At 40.4% G+C, this 22,993-nt stretch overlaps 1 protein-coding gene across 2 annotated transcripts in view; it reads right to left on the minus strand.

The window, feature by feature from the left end:
* LOC131222728 (uncharacterized) overlaps positions 1-22,993 on the minus strand; it is a 51,404-nt gene continuing 28,411 nt past the window's right edge. For both annotated transcript variants that reach the window (XM_058217893.1, XM_058217894.1), the window contains exons 13-22: positions 9,809-9,917; positions 9,207-9,478; positions 8,944-9,071; positions 8,507-8,741; positions 8,062-8,250; positions 7,634-7,923; positions 7,333-7,516; positions 7,008-7,250; positions 903-988; positions 1-571 (exon numbers count right to left, since the gene is read on the minus strand). In XM_058217893.1, coding sequence (XP_058073876.1) covers positions 424-571; positions 903-988; positions 7,008-7,250; positions 7,333-7,516; positions 7,634-7,923; positions 8,062-8,250; positions 8,507-8,741; positions 8,944-9,071; positions 9,207-9,478; positions 9,809-9,917 — 1,884 coding nt within the window. In that variant the 3' untranslated portion in view covers positions 1-423. The remainder of the gene's footprint in view (positions 572-902; positions 989-7,007; positions 7,251-7,332; positions 7,517-7,633; positions 7,924-8,061; positions 8,251-8,506; positions 8,742-8,943; positions 9,072-9,206; positions 9,479-9,808; positions 9,918-22,993) is intronic.

Below are 22,993 nucleotides of genomic sequence, written 5' to 3' on the forward strand. Positions count from 1 at the left end.
TAGTGAAAAGGCAAATTATTAGCTATGGAAATAAATGGAATAGAGGAATCCCTCCCCTGCCTATATATATACACATTGAAGATGAAAAGGTCTGTTGACTGGACATGACTCCCAGCTGAGATCCCATTCAGTACACCCAAAAAAAAAAAGAAGAAGAAGAAGAAGAAGAAAAAAAAAAAAAAAAGATAAAAAGGGGGAGGGGGAGAAGGCAAGAAGAAGAAGGAACAGATCAACAGGAAAAGAGGTATTATGGTAAGAAGCCTATTCTCTCTTTTTTTTCATCTTTAAGCAGCAACAGAATGAAAACACTCGGCGCCCATCACTCACCAAAATGAACGCGCAACAAGGCAATCACTCACCTAAAGCTCTGCACCCAACAAAAAAAAAATGCATCTAGCTTCGATGGTACCCGTCAACATCATGTCATGACTGCCAGAACACGTTTTGGTCTTTACTGTACAACGAGCGGTCTTGGATTTCTAGATTAGCGACATGCCAATCGATAAGCCGTGCCTGGACACATTTACACAGCGCCAGTCCCATAGGCAACATCCACCATCCACCCTCATCCCTAAATCACAAACCCCAAAATGTGAAAATGGCCAAATGATGTTTATGACATGTTGAGGTTTGCTAATACCACACATGTAGATCCTAGCTCCATGCCTGGGCATATGAGCCATCCATCACGTAGGGTCCACAGTGTAGACGGCACCCAAGAATCCGGCATGTTGACTCACTAGCAGGCAACCAGTGTATGAATAAATGATAGGATCTGCCTGATAGAAAGCTTGGATGTCCAGCATGTTGACGGCTGGGATCTACGCGCGTGTGGAATTAGCAGATCTCAAGTACTAAACTGAAAAATAGCCAGCAGGCAAAAGATGGTAAAGAACACTCACATGCTAAAACTCAATGGTTGAAAGTTTTGATGTCTTCCATTCGATTGGGTTTTGTAATGGATGAATCCGCATATGAAGGCTACGACCTGTTCAAGAAGACAGAAATTTCAGAACATAAGTGGGATGAAGAAGACTGTTAAAACAGTCCAAGTCACGGGAACACATCATGCTAGGAACCATCATCTATGATCCATGTCTTTCCAAAGTCATGATTTATCCTTTGCTGGGACATGATATTAAAAAGACAATGTTAAAATGAATACTTCACTCATAAGGTCCAGCTAAAAAAGTGTACTTTAACTCATTGCATTGTAAGTTACTGCACACATTGCTTTGTCACAAACATACCACATAGCAGCTAGGATCACAGACCTCTCCCTCCCTCCCTCCCTCCCTCCCTCCCACAGCAAGTTCGGGCCCCTGAGCACGAAAGGTCAAGTCACATCCGCTTGATTGTTCGCTTCTCTCATGATGTGGTTGAACATCATGCAGTCAGTAGAGCAAATGTCTATGGCTTCGCCCAGCAGATTCACACACTTCCAAGTGTAGAGTCATGAAGATAATGAGCCAGGGGCCACCTTTGAATCCCATCCACAATAAGGGAGGGAAATGGGAAATACAATTGAGCTCAGGCTACTTTTAGGCCACATGTGATCGCTGAAGCTTTTGCAAAATTATACTTGTGAAACCCCACTGGGCTGGAGAAAGACGTGTATAGCCCCTATGGCTCCTAATAACGCCCCCAACAACAGCTCACCAAGGGTTGCCACAGGAACAACCATCAAAGTTGAGTTTGAAGATGTCCTCCAGCAGCGGGTGCCATAAAGCACCAACCCTCAAGGGGATCCACCTAAAAAGCACACCTCACTAGCTGCAACCCAATATTACCGCACCACTCGCGCGCGCGGGCAACAGCAAAGCACTAGACAAGGAATGGAGAGCAAGGTGTTCCATAACAGTAACAGTAGGCGTAATGGCCACCACCACAACCATTATGATACAGGCCATAACGGCCATTACAGCTCATTTTTTCTTTTTTCTTTTCTTTTCTTTTCTTTCAAAAAAAAACTGTTACAGGACCATTATGGCCTGTTTTTTCTACAACAGTTATTATGTAACTGATTTTGAATACCTTGATGGAGAGATTTAGCCTTCTAAAAATGCAAGTTCCAGCCACCTTCTCCACACAAAAAAAAAAAGCTTTTGCCAATGATTTCCACAATATCTTACCAGCCTGCACACATGCTCTAATCCACCAACTATTGAGCTGATTTGGGTTGCACCAGCTGCACTTCAAACTTCTTTAAAATTGCATCCCGGAGACTGCTAGCCACTGGACAGTGAATGAAGAGATTGACCATGCTTTCCTCAGCAGTGCAACACAGGGAGTGTCTGTTCTGGATATGGAATCCTCTCCTCTTTTAAGTTATCCACTGTTGGTCACCCGTTGTGACAGGGCAACCACCCCCAAAAACCATAGAGAACCTTCTGCTCGACTGACCACTCCAGTATCTTGTCATTCGCTGTTGGATGAATGTACGTACCTTTCAGTAGATCATGTATTCTAGTTCAATGATCTCAGCCTGTCTTGAATTTCTTCTAAAAGGCGGGTTCAAGTCATTACCTTTTGCACCTTTCTCTACAGATTTCACAACCAATTTTCCTTTATTAGTGGCTAATGGCTAAGGCATAAATGGATTCAAAATTTTCATCTGCTAGGAGTATGTTGCTGCACCAGCTAATTTCCCAAACTCTGACATTGTCATCGCACCCAACCCTGAATTTGTTATGTAAAAACTGAGGTACAACAATGATATAGCCCACTAAATTGCTCAACCTTTCCTGCTGCTTATTGGTTTCACATTCCTGCCATTTTTCAAAGCATGCTTAGCCAAAAGAAGCATACTGGATTTGTGCAGCTGACCCCAATCAGTTGGGATAAGGATTAAATCGTGATGACTTAGGCAAAAGTTATCATCATTTCAATCGTGATGAAATAAAATTATCATCGTTTCAGAAGGAAAAAAAAAAAGGAGAAGAAGAAGAAGACTTAGCCAAAAGAATGTTCCTCAACAGAGGCGCCTCCACCTAGTCCAAACACCACCATCCCTTAGCCAAGAGAGCCTCATTGACTAGCGAGCTTGCCTGATCCCAAGCCCACCCTCATTAATAGGCTTACAGACATCATACCCATATAGAAGGTAGATTTCGTTGTCATGTTCCCTGCTGCTCCATAAGAATTTTCCTTGCATCTTTTCCAAGTCACCACCATCAAAGGGCATTTGAACATCAGTATCATATACACCAGCAAGTTCCTCAAACTATTCGAAAGACATAAACTAAAGAATCAAACTACGCCCCAGGATTCAATGCCTGTTTTGCTAGTAAGTGTAACCAGAGGTAAACTGGGGATTTTCGCCTGTTGCTTGGTTAGTCTACACTCGATAATCTCCACAAAACTGATACTGGGTCTTCGTCAAGATTGAACCGAGAAATACTGCTCTTTGCTAGATTGATATGGAGTCAAGGGACTTATCTCAAAACACATCAGTACAAGCTTCACATTGCTTCTCTTCCTTAGAACCATCCCCGAAGACGATGACATCTGCATATTGAGAATGCATAACAAGTACTCCATCCTTGTTGATCAACATACCTGTCATCACCCCCACCTCAACTGCGTGATCAAACAGCTTGCAAAGAGCCTCCACTGCCACCATGAATAAAATAGGAGACAGCGGGTCTCCTTGCTGGATTCGGACCCCTTTTTGACTGCCAAAATGCCAGTTTTAGACTTGTAGATGTTCCTAATTAGCTCTCTTCTTGTTGAAGGATTGTAAAGTTTTATTCTTGGGTGTTGAAGAATCCATGTCACTAGCAATTGGCCCGAATTATGGATAAGATTTCAGCTTAATCATCATTTAGGCATATACATTTCAAGAGGATGAAATGATGTAGCCAACACCTATACTAGGGCGGAGTGTCCAGAGGATCTTTTTGTATGAAACATGCATTTCTGTTAAAACTAAATCCTTCAGATTCATTAGGGATGATTTTGTACTAATAAGTGCAATATTTTGGTACCCAATGAGACCGTGTTAACACCAAAATGCCTAATTCCAACGATAGAAACCCTTGCTGAATAAGCCCATCTGACACATAACAACATGAAAGTGCAGAAAATGTTCCTCATATATGTGTAAACATCATAGAGATTAACAAGTGCAAGAAATCAAACAATTCTTTAAATCTCCCATGCAGAATACTTGAATAAATGTACATCGTTAAGTATTAAGCTAAAGAAATGCCTCATCGTTAAGTATTAAGTTAAAGAAATGCATAATGGGCCATCGTAAGGGGACAAATCAAGCAATCAACCAAGGCTAGAACCGAATGAAAGTACATCATTAAGTATTAGGCTAAAGAAATGCCCCATCGCTAAGTATTAAGCTAAAGAAATGCATAATGGACCATCATAAGGGGACGAATCAAGCAATCAACCAAAGCTAGAACCGTATTTCATTCTCTCGATGCTACCGTCAGTAGCAAATCATTAAAAAAAAAAAAAAGGTGTAAATGCATAAAAGCTTACCAATAAGAGTTCAACACAATGGAAAAAGCAAACATTTATTGATTTTGTCAGAAGAAACAATGTTTTAAATATCGACAATATATGTCGATATATCCCACGATATATCTTGTATCCCACCTGTGCAATATGAAACACACAAGCAGTGCCGATATATCTCACATGTTCGATCCGGTGAGCATTTTCAATGCCTGATCCCTTTTTGTTGAAATTATGTTAAATCAATGTCAAAATGGCTACAAATCCATTAGTTCTTCATGTTTTGCATGAAAAATCATCGAGTCGGAGTTTTGACTTCGATATCCATTAGTTCGCCATATTCTTTTACAAAAAAAAAAAAAAAATTCAAATTTTCCTTCAACCAACCTTCAATTGAGATTAATTTCGAAGTATTTAGGAGTATTTAATTAAACGATCATCACATACACTAATTTCAAAATTTGATGAAATTTGAGGAAAATTCAAAATTTCCCCAATTTCTCCCAAATTGCTTGCAATGTTGCACTCCAAACATGAAATCAAGCATGCATGAGGGTTGATCTACTGATTTATCAAGTCCTTGTCAATTTTCAGAAAATAAAAATAATTTTTTATTAAAAATTAATTTTAAAAAATATTAAATTATTTTTTTCGAAATTTCACTTCAAACAATTGTCAATTGAGACTAATTTCGAAGCATTTAGGAGTGTTTGATGAAATGATCATCACATACACTCTAAATGTTATGCATTCAATTTGAATATAGTTGCGTTAGTTGAATCAAACAACGCATATCTTAGGACCCTATATAAAGGAAACCTATTATGCACACTTCTTTTTTGAGATGTTCTGATTTAAAAGTGTGTATTCAGTTCCTTTTAACAATCCCAAAAGTTTTATTGAAAAATTCAACCATTTTCCCAATGTTTCCCCATGTTTCTCAAAAAGTGCGATAAATTACCCAATACAAACAATTTATCCAGTGCGATAACCGATACGTATTTGTATCCCAAGGATGCGATACACAACGCGATACCAATATTCTGAACACTGAGAATAAATTTTATGGTCTAGCGTGACAAACATAAAAACAAACAGAAAAACAAATACTGTAAAACTAATCCCTTTCCTGATATGATCCCACTTTCAATGTTGGCATGACACATTCATATGAAAACACCATTAATAAAAACTATTTATGTTCTGTTTAAATGTAAACTCTCTTGGAGGGGCTACCAAGGTTGTTAACAGTTGGCAACAGGGTGCCCCAAGCAGTACGGTTAGCAATTGTCAGGCCTGGACAAATCTCAAGCTCGATTTTGAACTGCATGTGTCAGGGCCTACTCAAAAAAATTCTTTTGCTCAGCCCGATCTCTGCCCATTGCAAGCCACAATGATTTTTCTTTTGCTCAGCCCCAACTCTGCCCGTTGCCAGCCCTATTGACTTGTACTATCCTTTTTGCTCTTCTTCTTTTCTAATAACAGTGTTTTATTCTCCTTTGCTGATTAAAAAAATCTGTGTTTCTTCTTTGAGGATGGGAAATTTATTTAGGCTATGTTTGGATATGAGGAAAACCATAAAAATCCAGATAAATGAAAAGGTTTTCCAATGATGTGACCTTTTGTGTTGTTTGGATAACAAAGAAAAGGTTGCAATCTGCAAAGTAATCAGACTTTTCCATAGTTAAGTTTCTATGGCACAAGAAACTAGGTGACAGTTGTCTAATGGATATGAGAATTCCACTTCCAATCCAAACAACACCTATTGACAGGAATTCAGAATAGTCCCTTGGGAAATGATAACTACGTCATCATCAGGTTTACCCTTTCCACAAGCAGATCCAAACAGGGCTTGAGAGAAAAAGAAATAGATTACAAGGAGAAGGAATCTCCAAACAACAGTGCTTCAAGATTAATCCATTGCCACCCAAAGCTACCAGGTACATCATTTCCTTCGCTGGGGAAGTGAACGGAATCAACCAAGAGATCCATCTTTCTGACTTCCCCCACCCATCTTGCCAACCTCCGAGTGTACTACAAAAGGATCCCTTTTTCTTATGATGGAGGAGCAGGCAAGTGGAGAAGTTGTTTAAGACCTGCCATAGGGCCTTCACCTCCACATCATTTGAGTCAACCCCAACAGGGCCCGCATAGATCCACTGCACCTCATCTTGACCCCCTCCCAAATTCCAGCCAGTCCAAGATTCCCTCTGGAGCTCCTGCCAAAATTGAGCTTCCACATGCCTCTTGGCAGAGACTTCTAATCCAACCCCTCCTGAGATCAGCTCGAGCCACCCCCAAGAACTCCTTAAAAAATCTGTGTTATTATTAACAGTAGCAGCAGTAGTTTGCCTATTGCAGAAGACTAGAGATGGACAGTCAGAAATCCTTCATAACATGCTGGCTTTCTGAACCCTCAAGCTAACATTTTATAGCGACCCACTCAATTACATTGAAAATATTGCACAATAATGGAGCATAAAGCAGGCTCTATGATTGAGGAGGGGAAATATGTTTTGGGAGAGAGAGCAGCTTACCACGTTAATCAAGGATGTAATGTTCCACAGAGCATATACACGTGCAAGACCTGCTGATCGCCGAGGACCATGGCTGAATAGAGCGTTGATTCCGGCAGGGAATGGAGAAAGTATGCCCAGAGGAAGGATCAGCAAAACTAACATGAAGTCCACCAACGAAATAGAATACAACAGGAGCAAAGTAAGTAGCACTAAGCTAAAATCTGCTAAAAGTAGTATTGAGATGACCAAACCAACAAGATCCTGCAATGATAAGAAATGACAAGTCAACAAGATTGCCATGGCAAAAGACAAAAGCATACTTTTAGGATTGCATTGTACATACCTGGTGGCCAACAGGTTTAGTATTGTGAAGTATTAGAGAGAAAGGGTAGAATATATCTTTCTTTTCCTCAAGCATGCGCAAGCTACAAGTATCTAAAACACCTCCGCATATCCTTTTACGTGTCATCATACTTTCATGGCTCCTCAAATTTCCTGGCGGATTATCTCTATGGATGCTATATGCACTGCAGAGCACACACAAAAGAAAATAAACAGAAATGTTGACCACTCAATGGCATTAAAGTACAGGCAACAACAAATGCAACATGACAGTGTAATAGAATTTGAAATTTTCATGCTACCTTGATCGTTGGTCAATTCTTATTGCGCCAACTGAATCTTCAACTGCTGGAGTCTCAGATTCTTCTTCAACTGCATATACAACAAGACCGAACTGGCAATAACCAAATCCTGTAGCCTGAAACCAGGCAAGATCAACCCGCACCCCATGTGCACTCAAAGCAGGATTTGCATGAGTTTCAAGCCAGCTGATGACAGGCAGAAATGTCATTCTCAGGTGTCCACGGCGAACCAAGCGCAGATTTGCATTCAATCCAGCCACCAGCCGGTACCAAATGGTCGATGGAACAGACTGTAAGATGAGTAGAAATATATCAACAATTACCAGAACACAGAATGTACCATCCAACCATAGCAATGCATGCCCATGAGTTGGTTGGATGCATGGTAGCTGTAACTAAGTAGCTTCTAGCAGGATCTGAATAAGTACCTGGCTCATGAGGCTAGTGAGAACATTATCACTGTGAAGAGAGAAAGGAGCCGTGTAACTTCCTTCGCCTCCAAAGATTAAACACATGGGAAATCTTTGATGAAGACGAGGAGGAAGATCAGGTCTCTTTTCATCTCCACCGAGGAAAAAATCTATATAGGCTAGCATTAGATCTGGAGTGGCAGCCACCTGCATAAACAGTAGAATGTAACAGTCAGATTGGCTTTGACAGTGCAAAACAAGAAAAACTTAAAAAGCAGGCACAAATATACTGAGAAGTAGAATGTATAAATATGCATATAGATCTATACTCACAAGTCAATTAACCAACCCAAAGTGACTAGGGATTTTAATAACTATGATCTGGACAATAAAATGCCCAACGTGCGTGCATAAACATGAATATGCAACACAACAATGGAAGAGAACTATTGTAGAAAAGAACCTTAAGCCCTTCATATAGAGCACGTGAACGGCAAGAACGTAAGCATGCATGATCATATTCTGATCGAACAAATTCACGAAGCCGTTGTAATTTCTTTCTCCGGCGCCATTGCTGCCATGACCAAGCAAGGGGATATGCAAGAACAGAAAGAATGCTGTGGACGGATCCCTCCCACCATTGATAAGTGGCCAAGGCATTAATCTCATCAACAAATCTGTTGAATGCATCCTCATATCTGCAATACAAAAAAGCGAACACAAAAACCATTATACTTTCATATTTCAGAAGAAACATCAGTCAACAGGAATACCAAATTAAGACTTTACAGTTGCCAGCTACACAAATGGGAAGAATTTGTGCAGCTGCAAATGACATTCTGGTTCTCCAGTAAGTCCGATTGGAAATAACAGCAGGAGATCTGTGAACATCTCACGTACACTATCTCTGTTACTTGGTCTGGAGGAGAGTGAGGAAGGTGCCAAGGTTCACTGAAAGTATTAGGACCCATGAAATACATTCTATGCACATGACTTTGGGACTCCTCGGCTCTATTAGTTTCCAATACCTGTATGTAGGATGAGAAGAAGTTAAGTACCCTCAAAAATAAAAACTAAAGTATGTAAGGTTGCCACTACACAAGGTTGCCAGTGTATGTAGATATTGCATTAAGGCAGTATAGACATTAGAAGTGGAAGAACACCTCATTCAGTGACTCTAAAAAAGGGAAGGAGTGATCAATTTGAGACCCATGCTGAGTGGGAGCAGGGCCTGGTAATTCATCAGTACCAACGAATTTCATGCGTGCAACACTGAGCACCAAAGCTAATAGGACAAGAAGACCCGAGAGAAGAAGACCAAATAACCATGGCCCACCAAAAGTGTATATCAACTCTTCGAGAGCAGTATAGCAGCGTGGCAAGTGATATCTGTCCGAAATGCATTTGTAAGGACAAGGAGTTTCAGCAACACCACCTGTCAAAAAACACAAATTTTTGGAGCGAATTTGACACAAAAAGCTATAAATAGCAATCTTGAAAATTCTAGTTATCTTGAAATAAATCTGAGAATGTGTATTTTGAATGCCTCTCCAGAAGAAAGAAAGCTGAAGATAATCATAATACAATGCGATGTTGCAAAACTTCAAAACATCTGGACAAAGTATTGATGGAATGCAACTCCCTCTCTAATGGCAGGATGCAAACCCATGCTTACAATAAAGTTCTGAGCACAGAATTGCATTCAGCCCCTATATGCGATATTCTTAAATATAGTGGAGCTGACAAGCAGATAGTATACAGATACCTCGGATATTTATGAATGTGGCTCGATGCGGAAGCTGGTCAGGTGGGCACTGTAGGCAAAGAGCTCCATCAGATCCGCTGACATTCTTGAAAGTGCCAGCAGGGCATTCCTGCAGAATGCAATCAGGAACAGAATATCACATAAAAATGCTACCAATCAAAAAATAGATTGCATCTAAACTTTTGCATTCTACAACTGCCTCATAAATTTTCTTTTAGTTTTACTTTGCCTCCAAATCATGACAATGAAGTATGAAAGAATGCAAGGAAAAATTATCTCCCAACACTGAAACCATCCACACAATACCAGCAAATGCCCACAAGCAACAGCAGCAGCATTCAATTCCCAATCATCTCTATTATCTCTTTTCTTTTCTTTTTTTTACCTTTTTTTTAAAAGGATAATCACCTCCATTCTCTCTTTGACTACTTTTAGTTGTTTTAATGCTTTTAAAGGATCTTGTGTTGAGGTTGAGGTATTCCATAACAGTAATAGTGGCTGTAATGGCCACCACTTTTACCGTTACAATATAAGCTGTAACAGCCATTACAGCTTTCTTCTTTTTTTTGAAGAAAAACTGTTTCATTTTTTTTTCCCCATAACAGCCGTTACAACACCGTAATGTGCAACAGTTTACCCCGTTACTTTTACATAACGGCCGCTATGGTCGTTACATAGCCATTTTTTAACACCTTTGTTAGGTCTCATAGACAGTATCATAGCATCATCCATATCAATTGGTTTAGGTTCCACTATAGATGGGTGAGTGGGCAGGCGTGCACTCGTGCATGTGTGTGTGCATGTGGTGTGTGTTTGTGTACACACAGCCACACATATGGTGATAATCCTATATATATATATATATATATATATATATTAAATGCCAAGTCAATCATCAAGTGGACCACACCAAAGATAAATGTAAAATATTCTCTAAACCCCTAAATTCGGTGTGATGGCATATCTGGTGATTGGATTGACCTAATTTCTAGGCATTCCATGATCATGGTGGGGCACACCTAATGCAAGGGTTGTATGGCATACACACACCATGATGGGCCCCACACAGAATCCATGAGTTTTTTTATGGCACATCATCCCTTTCCATTGCTCCCTATGGTGTGGCCCGCTAATGATTGGTTCAGCCTGAATTTTTAGCTGCATGGGGAGGCCCCCTTGATGGACAGGTTGGATGGCAAGCACGTAGATGGGGCCCCACAAACAACTGCTACCATCATAATTTTTTTCTGAGAGATCACCACCATAACAGTACGGTTGGTTTGGTGTTGTATGGGGCTTCATGGGGAGGCCCACTTGATGGACAGGTTGGATGGCATACACATGGGTGGGACTGCCACCATCACAAATTCTTCGTGAGATTACCACCACAACATTACAGTTGGGTTTAGTGCGGTATAGGGTAGGGTTTCGTAATGTTTGTCTCTGCTGCATGCAGAATGAGGAATCAGTGGATCACCTTCTGCTTCAGTGTCCATTTATTTCCCAAATTTGGTGGGAATTCTTCAGCAAATTCAACATCAGCAGCTGTATCCCGGAAACTACTTCTGATATGCTTCCTTCGTGGCATGGTTTTAAACTGGGCAAGATCCGATCTCGCATTTGGCGTATGGCTCTGCTTGCTACCTGGTGGTCTGTTTGGGAGGAAAGGAATGGCAAATGCTTTAATGATAAGCATTCTTCAGTTCAAGCGGTGTGGGCCAGGGCCAAAATTTTGGTCATAGAATGGGCAGGTTCTATCAGTGGTCTTGGTGACGCTGATCTTTTGTTTCTAGGCTTCTAGTTCTTCTTTTCTTTTTGCTGCTTTCTCAGCAGTCCCCTTGTAGTTCCTCCCTCTTTTAATATATTCTCGTTACGTTCTTTTTTTCTTTTTTCTTTTTTTCTTTTTTTAAAGGCTGGAATTTGGGTTTGGGATTGGAGATATGGTTTGGGGATAAGGGCCCTATGCAGGTTGCAGCTGAGGGTTAACAAGCTAGGGTTTAAGGGCCTGTTTGATAGGTGGCAAACCATGGATGATTTTGGCAGATTTACATGATATGATATTTCATCATGTTTCATTCACCAGGATTTTGCAACTTTTCTAAGGTCGATTTCCTCTGACAAAATCAAGTGCATAAATTTTTATTTTTGTTTTTTTAAATGGCATGGAAAATCTTGGCAAATCTGCTTCATATGAAGCCAAATTGTCTGCAACATTGGTTAAGGCACCTTATAGAACATCCTAGCTCTATGGGGCCCACTATGTTTTGATTTTGTAAAGCCAGTCCATCCATTAGAGATGAGAACCCTCATTTGAACCATGCATACAAAAGATCAAACCCATAAAAAACACTCATCCAAACCCATCACGGTGGGCACTAGGAAGGTATCACTAGTCAGGGTTTTCATCCCCATTGTTTCTGTGGTGGGACCCACTTGAGGAGTGGATCTGCCTCATGGTTGGGCTGATGTCGTAAAGTGAGCTGATGAGATGGACAGATGGAGGGTTTATAACTATAACACCACAGTAAGGCCTGTAGAGATTAGGGTAACAGAGGAATCCTATAACCACGGGTTAAATGCAAGTCAAGTCCAATTTGAACCATCCATATTGGATGGGAATTTCCCATAACACCTGTTATATGGAGTTGTAACGGAAAGCACTATGCCATACAACCCTTGCATTAGAATGTGTTATATGAGACCTACCGTTGCGTAGCAGTAAAATCCACTTTGTCCATCACCTTTGTAAGATCCCGTTAGAATGTGTTCAAAGATTATGCAAATCCACGGAAGATACTAAAAATGATTGCGAAATGGCCATTAATCGTGGCAACCGTTACATGTTATATGGCCGATATAGTTCTTTTTTTTAAAAAAAGGCCATAACGAACTGATCCAGGGTTCAATCTCCGGTACTATAACCTTTCAAAACAAAAACAAAAACAAAACAAAAAATTACGAACCATATAGTAACGATAATGACAATAGCTGTTACCGTTATTGAATACCTAGGATCCAAGACTCAAGTGGATCACACCACAGGAAAGTTTTTCTTAAAACACCGACCATTGAAACCTTCCCGGGGCTCTCCTTAATTTTTTGTGGGCAATCCATGCCCTTCACAAGGTGATTCCAACAAGGATGGAGGGAGCGCACAACTATCATACTAACCCAAAGCTTTTGTGGGCCCCACAAAACTTTCAATTTTCGATTTGGAATCCCTACTTAGGGATTTTTGTATGGCCCACTTGAATCATGGATCTACCACAATGTTGGGCTCTCACCCTAGTATGAGCCGTCGTAAATGATGGAACGTTGTGGGTTTCACACAGGCACTATAGTGTGCCCCACATGTCTACCGATTAAGCGCACATCATTATTTTTGGGATCCAAGGTCAAAGAGAGGCAGATGAGAGGGCAGGATCTTTCGTAAGGATTTCCACATGGTGATAACTACATTATCAGATACCCATACAAGAATGCAAGAATGAGGCAGTTACATACCCCATAGCTTATCCAGTACAAAATCTCCTTTAAGATGTAGATATTAAACAAGGGAGTTGTACTCGTCCTCATCCACGGGAGGGTGTTATACTCAGCCTCCTTATTCAAAGGATTTTCAAACTCTATCAAACAATGGCAAACTCCCCGTATTCTCCGTTTTGCCATGGATTTTATTGTGGCAGAATCATTATTGACACTTTCCATGATTTTTCATGAATCGTCGCCTATCAAATAGGCCCTAAGTTTCGGGGCTACAGTTTAGGTTTCATTAGAATTTAGAAATCTAAAGCTTGGTGATTTAGGGTTAAATTCTATGTATGGGGATTGGCAATAGGCCATGGTTTGGAAATTTGTAAAAAAAATAAAAATAAACATTAGGGAGTTGGATCTAGACCTAGATAGCGATGTTGTTCGAAATTTGATTTTAAAAAGGGACTGCAATTAGGTTTGATAGGAGAGCTTGGATATTAGATTTTGGAGTGACCAAATAGGTACTGAATTAGTGTTACTATGAGAGGGGTTGCATGAGGGTTACTATGCAATTAGGATGAGGAATTAGACTTCAGGTATTTAATTGGGAAAATTCTAAGGAGAATTGGGGAAATTAGTAATTTTAGTATTGCTATTGATGCATGTATCACATGTATCGCTATTTTTAAGAAACATTGGCAAACACTGGGAAATTGGTTGAATTTTTCAATGGAACTCTAGGGCATGTTAAAAAAGACATTATTAACAAAAAAAAAAAAAAAGGAGGAAGAAGAAGAAGATCACAAAACACGGGCACACATGATAAGTTCCCTCTATATAGAGTCTTAAACTATGCAATGTAACAAAAAATAATAAATAATATTTGTTTTTGGGAGGAAACAAAAATAATAATAATAATAATAAGCACTTGCAGAAGCGGGAAAAGAATACAAACAGACTTTCAAACAAATAGCACTAAGTAGCAACAAAAAAAATTAGTGAATAAACCAGCTTTAACATACATCGCGTAGCTTGATACAAGCCCTTTAATAGATCTGATGGCCTCACCCACCCCCAGACTTTCATTACGAACACATCTCCAATTCTTAGCCCCCCAAATAACCAAAAAGACGGCCATGAGAATCAATCTTCATTTAGCTTTACCAGCTTTCCCAACATCTCCCCCATGCCAAGACCACAAGAGATCTCCAACAAACTTCAACATCACCCAATCTATACGAAGCAACGGCAAAAATTGGGCCAAACTTGATAGGCAAAAACGTCAAAAACAAATGATCAATTGACTCCGCATTTTCCATGCACAAAGCAAATATTGTGGAAATTAATCCCCTCCCTTAAAGATTATCCATGGTGAGGATCCTTTTGCGACCCACAAGCCAAACAAAAACTGCTACCCTAGGCGGAGCTCTGTATAACCAACAATGAAAAGGATGGGACAGGGAGATACTCTAGGAAAGGAGGTGATGGACCTATAAAGCAATTGAACAGAGAAATTTCCAAAAGAACGGCCCAACCAAACCATGGAGTCCTCTAGAGAAAGGGAAGGCAAGACATTATTGAAATGATTTAAAAGCAAGACGTACTGGCCAAATTCATCATATATCATATTCTTGTGAGAAGGGGGATTCCACACCACTAAGCCACCACACAGAGAAGCAATCCGCCACAAAAACCACTCTAGGGAAAAGGTTCTGAAGAGCACGATCACCACACCAAATATCTACCCAAAAAGGGATGTGGTTGACATTTCCCAGAGAGAAGTCAATCCTCCTGCAAACAAGATTGTTTGCCACCACGATCGCTTTCCAAATATGAGAGGTTCTATATAACGAGAAACACTTCACAAACCACTCGCCATCCTGGACCCCTTATCTTATGGCTACAAGATCCATCCATAACCTCCCTTCTTCAACAACAAATCTCCAAATCCAACCCCACCACTTGAGGAGGCAAAACTTCCTCCCTTCCAAGGTGCCTTTCCAAAAGAAATCTCTTCTCATCTTATCGAATCTATCCAAAACCTCTTTGGGACACTCGAACAAAGATATGTAATACAAGAGCATATTGAAAAAAAAAAAAAATTTACCGCCTTTATAAGTGTCGGTCGACCTCCAAAAGACAGTATCAACACTTCCAAGAAGCTAGATTCCTCTCTATCCTTTTTATCACCCTATCACAAAGGTGTCTAACCGGCTTCCCAATGCACAAGGGCAAACCTAAATACGCGCAGGGAAAATATCCAGGCTTTCATCCGAAAGTACACGTTAAGCGGAAAAGGTCTTTGTAACCACCTCAAAACATTTCAGTCGGGCCAGCATTTCAGATTTCTCCACTTTAATCTTCAACCCTAACGCCGCCTCAAAACAAACAACTTCTAAAGATTATCCACCAACAACTATAATATTTAAAATAGTAAATAAAAAATCACTAATATTACAATAATTCATGTCATTTATCAACACACTCAATGTACAAAATGCTTGCATTAAATTTGTCCTACAATGTACGATGCATTTATTTAAAAAATATTTTTTTAATTATTATTATATTTTAAGAAAATAAAATTATTTTTGTAAGTAAATAAATGAGAGTGGTCGATATTAAGAACAACATACACTCGCAAATATATAAATCCTAGGCACAAATAACATCTGATTAATCTAATTTTATTTTTAAAAAGTTAGTTTTTATATATTTTTCGATATTTTTAATTAAAAATATTTTTTCCAAAAATTCCACCAAGTTCAATCAATCTATAGATCAGCCTCTAAGCACTATAATGCGATTTTTCAACACTAATAACAAGTTAAATGGGTGAAATGGGAAAATTTTGAGTTTTTCCCAAGTTCCTTAATTTTTCACAAATTCGAAAATCAAAGGTCAAAATCCATGATTATGTAAATTATGTAAAATTATGGATTTCATTGATTCCAAGCAATTTAAACAAGAGAAAACAATTCAAATTAGCAAAAACTCACTAATTAGGTTTTCGGTATTGCATGTTTTTTTATCTGAATTTTCGCACTCAAATCCCCTTTTCTCTCCAAATAAATGTAAATTAATGGTTGAAATCCACATATGAAGGGATTCTCAATAATAAATAAATAAATCACAAAAAAGGGTTTATTGAGAATTTTTGGCAATTTTGGAAAAGGGGTGATCTTGCAAGTGCGATATCGTTGGTACATATTACACATATCCACAATATCAGGTAATTTAATAAGGAGAATTTTCAAAATATCGCAATGTATCGATATGTTGTTGATCCATTACAATATTTTCGAAAACATGATCCATACCAAAAATTTTGACACCTTCAGCCTTAATTTCATATCACTATTGTGCAACACCGATATTTATAAATTGTGATAGATTTGCGAAATATCAATCAATACCAAGAATTTCATATCACTGTTGTGTGACACCATTATTTAAATCAAGGGGGGGGGGGGGGGAGGGGAAATGGAAATTTTGGGAATTTGGGGTACGTGCGCCAATTTAAGGAATGGGGAAAATAAAGGGGAATAAAAAATAAATAAATACCTGAGAATGGAATGTGCTCTGGTATCAAAGTTGATGGAGATTGAACCCAGGAGAATGTTGAATTGTACTTACCACTAAAGGTTCATTAACAAGTCAACTTAGGTTGTACAAAACTCAATCATATCCCATGCTAGAATAGCTTTATAGCAAAAACAATAAAGAATATAAAGGAATTGCAAAGAAAATAGAACATCAAATAGAGTATAGTCTCACCACCAAGGAAAAGCCCTGAGGATCAAATTTAAAGAGGAAAACTTGCAGTTGCAATTTCCCATCTTAGGGAAAAGAACATCCTAAAGAGGTTTAATAAGAAGAAATAAAAATGCAAATTAAATAATACACCTAAGGACTATTGACTACGAAAGTATATACAACCATTGTTGTCATCATCATCATCTAAGCCTTATTCCAATTAATTGGGGTTGGCTACACGAATCATGTTCCACTATTCCACTCTATCAAGGGTCATACCTTCAATTAGACCATTTGTCATCGGCGATTTTCTCACTACCTCAATCCACATCCTTTTGGGCTTTTCCCTTGCCCTTTTAGAGCCTTCAACTTCTACCAACTCACTTCTAACCGGCATGCTACTTGGTTTTCATTCATATGACCAAACCATCTAAGTCTACTTTCCCCCATCTTATTACCTATTGGTATTACTACTATGTTCCCTCGAATGCATTCATTTCTAATTCTATCCTTCCTCGTCTTGCCACTCATCCATCTCAACATCCTCATTTCAGCTACACTCATATTATTTTATTTTATTTTAAAGCAACGGGATTATATTAAAAAACGAAGGAGAGAGAACAAGGGGGAGCTGCTGAGATAGCAAAACCAAAAAGGCTACAAGCCTACAGAAAATTAAAATCCCTAAGGTAAGAAACATTTGCTACCCATTCAATTAGTAATTTTTTCGCCTTTGAGCCCACAACTTGAGCCAAAGATTGGGAGTTGTTGAAGCATCTGTCGTTTCTCTCCTTCTAGACCGCCCACCAGATAGCAAGGATTGCCATTTTACACACCTTTGATCTAATTTTACCCAGCTTGAAGCCGTGCCAGTATGCCAACAAAAAGGAGGCAGAAGCTGGAACGCAACCGCTAACGTTGAATGTGGAAGAAAAATCCTGCCGGATCTGAGAGATAAAGGGACAGTGGACGAGAAGATGGTCAACTGATTCATCGCTGCCCATACAGCAAAGGCAGATGTTGACTAGCTGCATACCTTTCTTCTTTAGATTGTCTATCGTGAGAATCCGATTCTTAGATGCCGGCCAGCCAAAACAGATAAATTTGGGAGGGACGGAATATTTCCAGATAAAAGGAGAGGCCAAGGTTGCAGGTGGGGAAGGGGGGGCGAGAGCAGTGTAGAGAGACTTAACCGAGAAGCGGGAAGTTTTGTCACTAGTCCAAATAATTTTGTCCGGCTCAAACTGGATCGAGTTCACCCTGGATAATTGATCGAGTAAATCAGCGTACTCAGTAACCTCCCAATCAGAAAGATTTCTACAGCAACTAATATCCCAAACTATGCCTGAATCGGATTGAGAATAGAAGCTGGCGATAGCACTATCCTTGTTGACAGCAAGGCGGTAAATAGTTGAGAATTTGTCCCTCAACCTCATTTCTCCCAACCACTGGTCGTCCTAGAACCGAATCGCCGACCTGCTCCCCAAATGAAAGCCAATATTCTCAATAACAAGATTTTTGGAGCGAAGGATTCCTTTCCAAATGCGTGAAGCTCTATAGGTTGAAGATTCCTTGGTCCAGCTTCCTCCCAGTGATGACCCGTATTTCCCTTTGATAACATTGCTCCATAAGGCTTCCGGCTCCGAACCCAACCTCCAGGACCACTTGCCCAAAAGGGCCCTGTTCATCACCTTCAAATTTTTTATGCTCACTCCTCCATCCTGGAAATGTCTGCATACATCTTGCCAATCCAAGAGATGGAAATTCTTCTAATTTTCCTTGCCGCACCACAAGAATACTCTTCTCAACTTATCGATCCGAAGCAAAACAGATGGCGGGCAGATAAAGAGGGGCATGAAGTAAGTAGGGATGTTGGACAAGGCCGCTTTAATGAGAGTAAGTCTGCCCCCCATGGATAAGTACCTATATTTCCATCTGGCCAACATCTTTTGAAATTTCTCCATAACCTTGTCCCACATCGATATCAGAGGGATGCCAATAGCGAGCGGCAGCCCAACAAACAGCGTCAGGAGCGGGGCAGGCGAGCAGCCCAAGTACTCAGCATAAGCGTTTAATTCTAGATCCGATAAATTGATCCCAAAAACCTTGGATTTGGCCATATTAATTCTCAGCCCTGAAACAGCCTCAAAGCATCTAAGAGTCGTGTGGAGATTGTTGATGGCTTCAGAATCCGCTTCGATCATGATAAGTGTATTATCAGCGAATTGAATATGGGATATCGGTGTGACTACCCCTGGCATTGAAATACCTCGAAAAAAACCAGCGCTTTGACCCTTCAACAACATCTGAGAGAGAGCCTCAGCAATCATGAGAAAAAGAAGGGGAGAGAGGGGATAACCTTGGCGTAAACCCCTCAAACTAGGGAAGAACCCTTTCGGAACACCGTTAAGGAGGACCGAAAAATGAGGCGATTCGACGCAGGCCACGCAGGCCTTGATCTACTTCCTCAATTTATCTCTAAAACCCATACGAAGAAGCATATAGTGAAGAAATACCTAGTCCACATGGTCGTCAGCCTTCTCAATGTCGAGCTTGCAAAACACACTTTTCTTCCCAGACCTGTGACAAGAGTGAAGAACTTCATTGGCTATCAAAGCACCTTCGATGATCTGTCTACCCCTTATAAAAGCATTCTGATACTTGGAAATCAACTTCTCCATAACTGTCGATAGTCTTATGGGTAGAATTTTGGCCAGAATTTTATACGAACTGCCAATCAAACTGATGGGCCTGAATTCGAAAAAAGAGCTTGCTCCAACAACTCTAGGAATAAGTGTTATGAATGAAGCTCCGATACCCTCGGGTAGCTTTCCCCTGGAGTGGAATTCGTTGAGGAAGTTCATGACATCTGGACAAACGCTGTCCCAGAAAGTATGGAAGAAACTCATGGGAAACCCATCAGGTCCTGGGGATTTGTCTCCTTCCATCGCATCAAGGGTCGCTTTTGCCTCTTCTTCCGAGAACGGAGCCTCCAGAGGATCTGCTTCCGATCTCAGGAGTGAGAGAAAAGGGATCCCGTCCAATCGAGGTCTAGACCATCCCTCAGAGGAAAGAACTGATCTGAAGTGATCCACAGCTATTTCGGATATCTCTTCTGTCCTAAACCTGTCTACCATCTACAGTGATGTTGTGGATGGCTTTTGCCTGTGCTCTCATGTTAGCTAAGCTATGGAAATATTTAGTATTCTTGTCACCCTTTGAGATCCACCGAGCCCTCGATTTGATCTTCCAAGATAATTCATCTTCGAGGGTTCTGGAGGAAATGGATTGAATGATCTGAATGCGTCTGGATAAAACATCCATAAGGAGGTCATTGCCTTCAACACTGGTGTCAATCTGATGCAGCTCTGCAAATAAAGCTTCAGTTTCGCTCTCTTTTGAAGATCTTCTTCCTTCCAATCTTTTATTTTCTCCTTACGGAGTTTAAGTTTGCACATCAACCTGTGTCCAACGAAACCATTACCTAGAAAGAGGCCCACCGCCCCACAATTTTCTGCTTGAATCCGTCGATGTTGAGCCATGCTGAACTGAATTTGAATGGTTTGGGGCCCCAATTAGCGTCAATTACCGAGAGGAGAATAGGGCAGTGATCAGAAGACGTTCTAGGAAGGGCAAACTGATTCACTGTAGGGAACTCCTCAAACCAATCCGTGGATAGGAGAAACCTGTCTAATCTGGATTGAATCTGAGATCTACGGCCGTTAGACCAAGTAAATTTGGCTCCTGCCAGAGGAAGATCCACCAGTTCCTGAAACTGAATCCAATCGGAGAAAGATTGCATGGCAAGGGTTGTTCTCCTTTTACGAGAGTGCTCCTCCGCAAAACGAATCACGTTGAAGTCACCCACGTAACAGCATGGGCCTGAAAAGGATTGTCTAATGGCAGTCAGCACGTCCCAGAAGTTGAGCCTTAAAGAATCATCATTAGGACCGCAAACAAAAATAATAATACAACGGAATTTGGAGAACTTATCTTGGAGAATAACCACTTTTGAATAGGCACCCGACAAGGAAGTCTGCAAGTCCCACTTGGAGGACTTCCAAGCGATAAGGATGCCTCCCGAAGAGCCAACTACATCCAAAGAGACGAACTTAGCATCCTGAGCTCCCCAAAGCGTAGCCAAAAGATGATCGGAGAACGAAGGGACTTAGGTTTCCCGAAGACAAATGACGTCCAGATTCTTTCTCCTGATAGAACCTTTGATGAGGCTCCGCTATTAGGAACATGTTGTTCCTTAACTGCCCAACATTTTATCAATAAAGCATGGCTGGTCTTACGGCTTTCCCATAAAATTTCCCTTTCAATTTGAGTGGAACATAACGGTCACATGAAACTCCATGGGAGCATCTCCAATTCTTCCATCCACCTTGATTTCTACGGGCAACATCCTTCTCAATGGCTCCACTCTCATCAATTATTGACCCAAGGTATCAAAAGTGGTCATTTTGGAAACCTTCTTGGTCAGCAATCTAAATATAATTCATAATTTTCACTTCTATTGTTACTAAAATTGCACTCCATATACTCTGTTTTAATCAGACTAATTTCAAATCCTTTAGATTCTAAAGCATCCCGCCATAAACCTAGATTTGTGCTTGCTCCCTCCCTCATCTTGTCAATCAAAACTATCATCTGCAAACAACATACTCCATGGGACCTCTTCCTGCAAATGCCTTGTTTAACTCATCCATAACCAATGCGAAAAGGTACAGGCTCAATGCCAACCCCTGGGGCAAGCCTACAGTAATTGAGAAATAGGAACCCACTTGTCTCTCTACTAGCAGTCCTCACATTTGTTATTGCTCCCTCATACATATCCTTAACCGTGTCAATATATCCTCTTGAAACTCCTTTCTTTCCCAACACCTACCAGATTAACTCTTTATGGACCCTATTGTATACTTTCTCTAAGTCAATAAAGACCATGTGGAGATCCTTCCACCTCTCCCTATATTTCAATAGTAGACCTCTCAGACATGAAACCAAAAAGATTTTCGAATACAATCATCACATGCCTTAGTCTTTACTGAATCACTCTCTCTTAAAGTTTCATAGTATGGCTCATAAGTAATCCCACGATAGTTGTTGCATCTCTGCATGTTTCATTTATTCTTATATATAGGTACCAGGCAGGCATTGCCTCTAAGTAGGGGTGTACATCAAGTCGAACCGAGTCGAGTTGAGGCTAGCTCGACTCGGCTCAGCCACTAGCTGACCCCAGCTCGAACTCGGCTTGGCTCGGTCCTCGAGCCTGACTAACCAACTTGGCTCGGTTCGATCAGCAACTCGAGCTAGTTCGAGCCAAGTTCAAGCCGAGTTCGCCTATGCAGCATTTTCACAAAAACATGGACTGCACCTTCAAAATCTCATTATATGTAAAACAGCAGCAGTGGTTTTACAGGTATTCTATCAAACACCTTCTAAGCAACATAAAAATCAAGAAAAAAAGGGTATTTGTTTCATATACATACCTTCCTTGCCACCAGCCACACTTCGTTGAGTCATTTCATCAAACACTTGGTGAGCAACATCAATATCAAAGTAACCGAGTCACCGAACTAGTTCAATCCAAGTTCGATTCGAGTTGGGTTCGATCCAAGTCAAGTCGAGCTGGGGCCAGCTCAAACGCATTTTCGAGCTCAAAAAATCAGTTCGACTCGGCTCGAACTCAACTTCAAACTGAGTCGAATCGAGCTTTTTCGAGTTGAGTCGAGTCGAGCGAGCTAACCAAGCTAAACATTTCATCCCCCAAGTGAGAAGAGAGGCAAATGACATCACGGTTTGCCCAAGGAAGGTGTCAATCGCTCTTCCCTTTGTACTTATGCTGTAGTTTCTTTGCTCTTTTAATATATCATCAACATCTCACCAAAAAAGAGAAAAAAGGAAAAGGAAAGCAAAGGTTGGAACACATGTTGCAATCTAAAACCCATATAG

This window comes from Magnolia sinica, chromosome 13, assembly GCF_029962835.1.
Source record: "Magnolia sinica isolate HGM2019 chromosome 13, MsV1, whole genome shotgun sequence".
Lineage (NCBI taxonomy): Eukaryota > Viridiplantae > Streptophyta > Magnoliopsida > Magnoliales > Magnoliaceae > Magnolia > Magnolia sinica.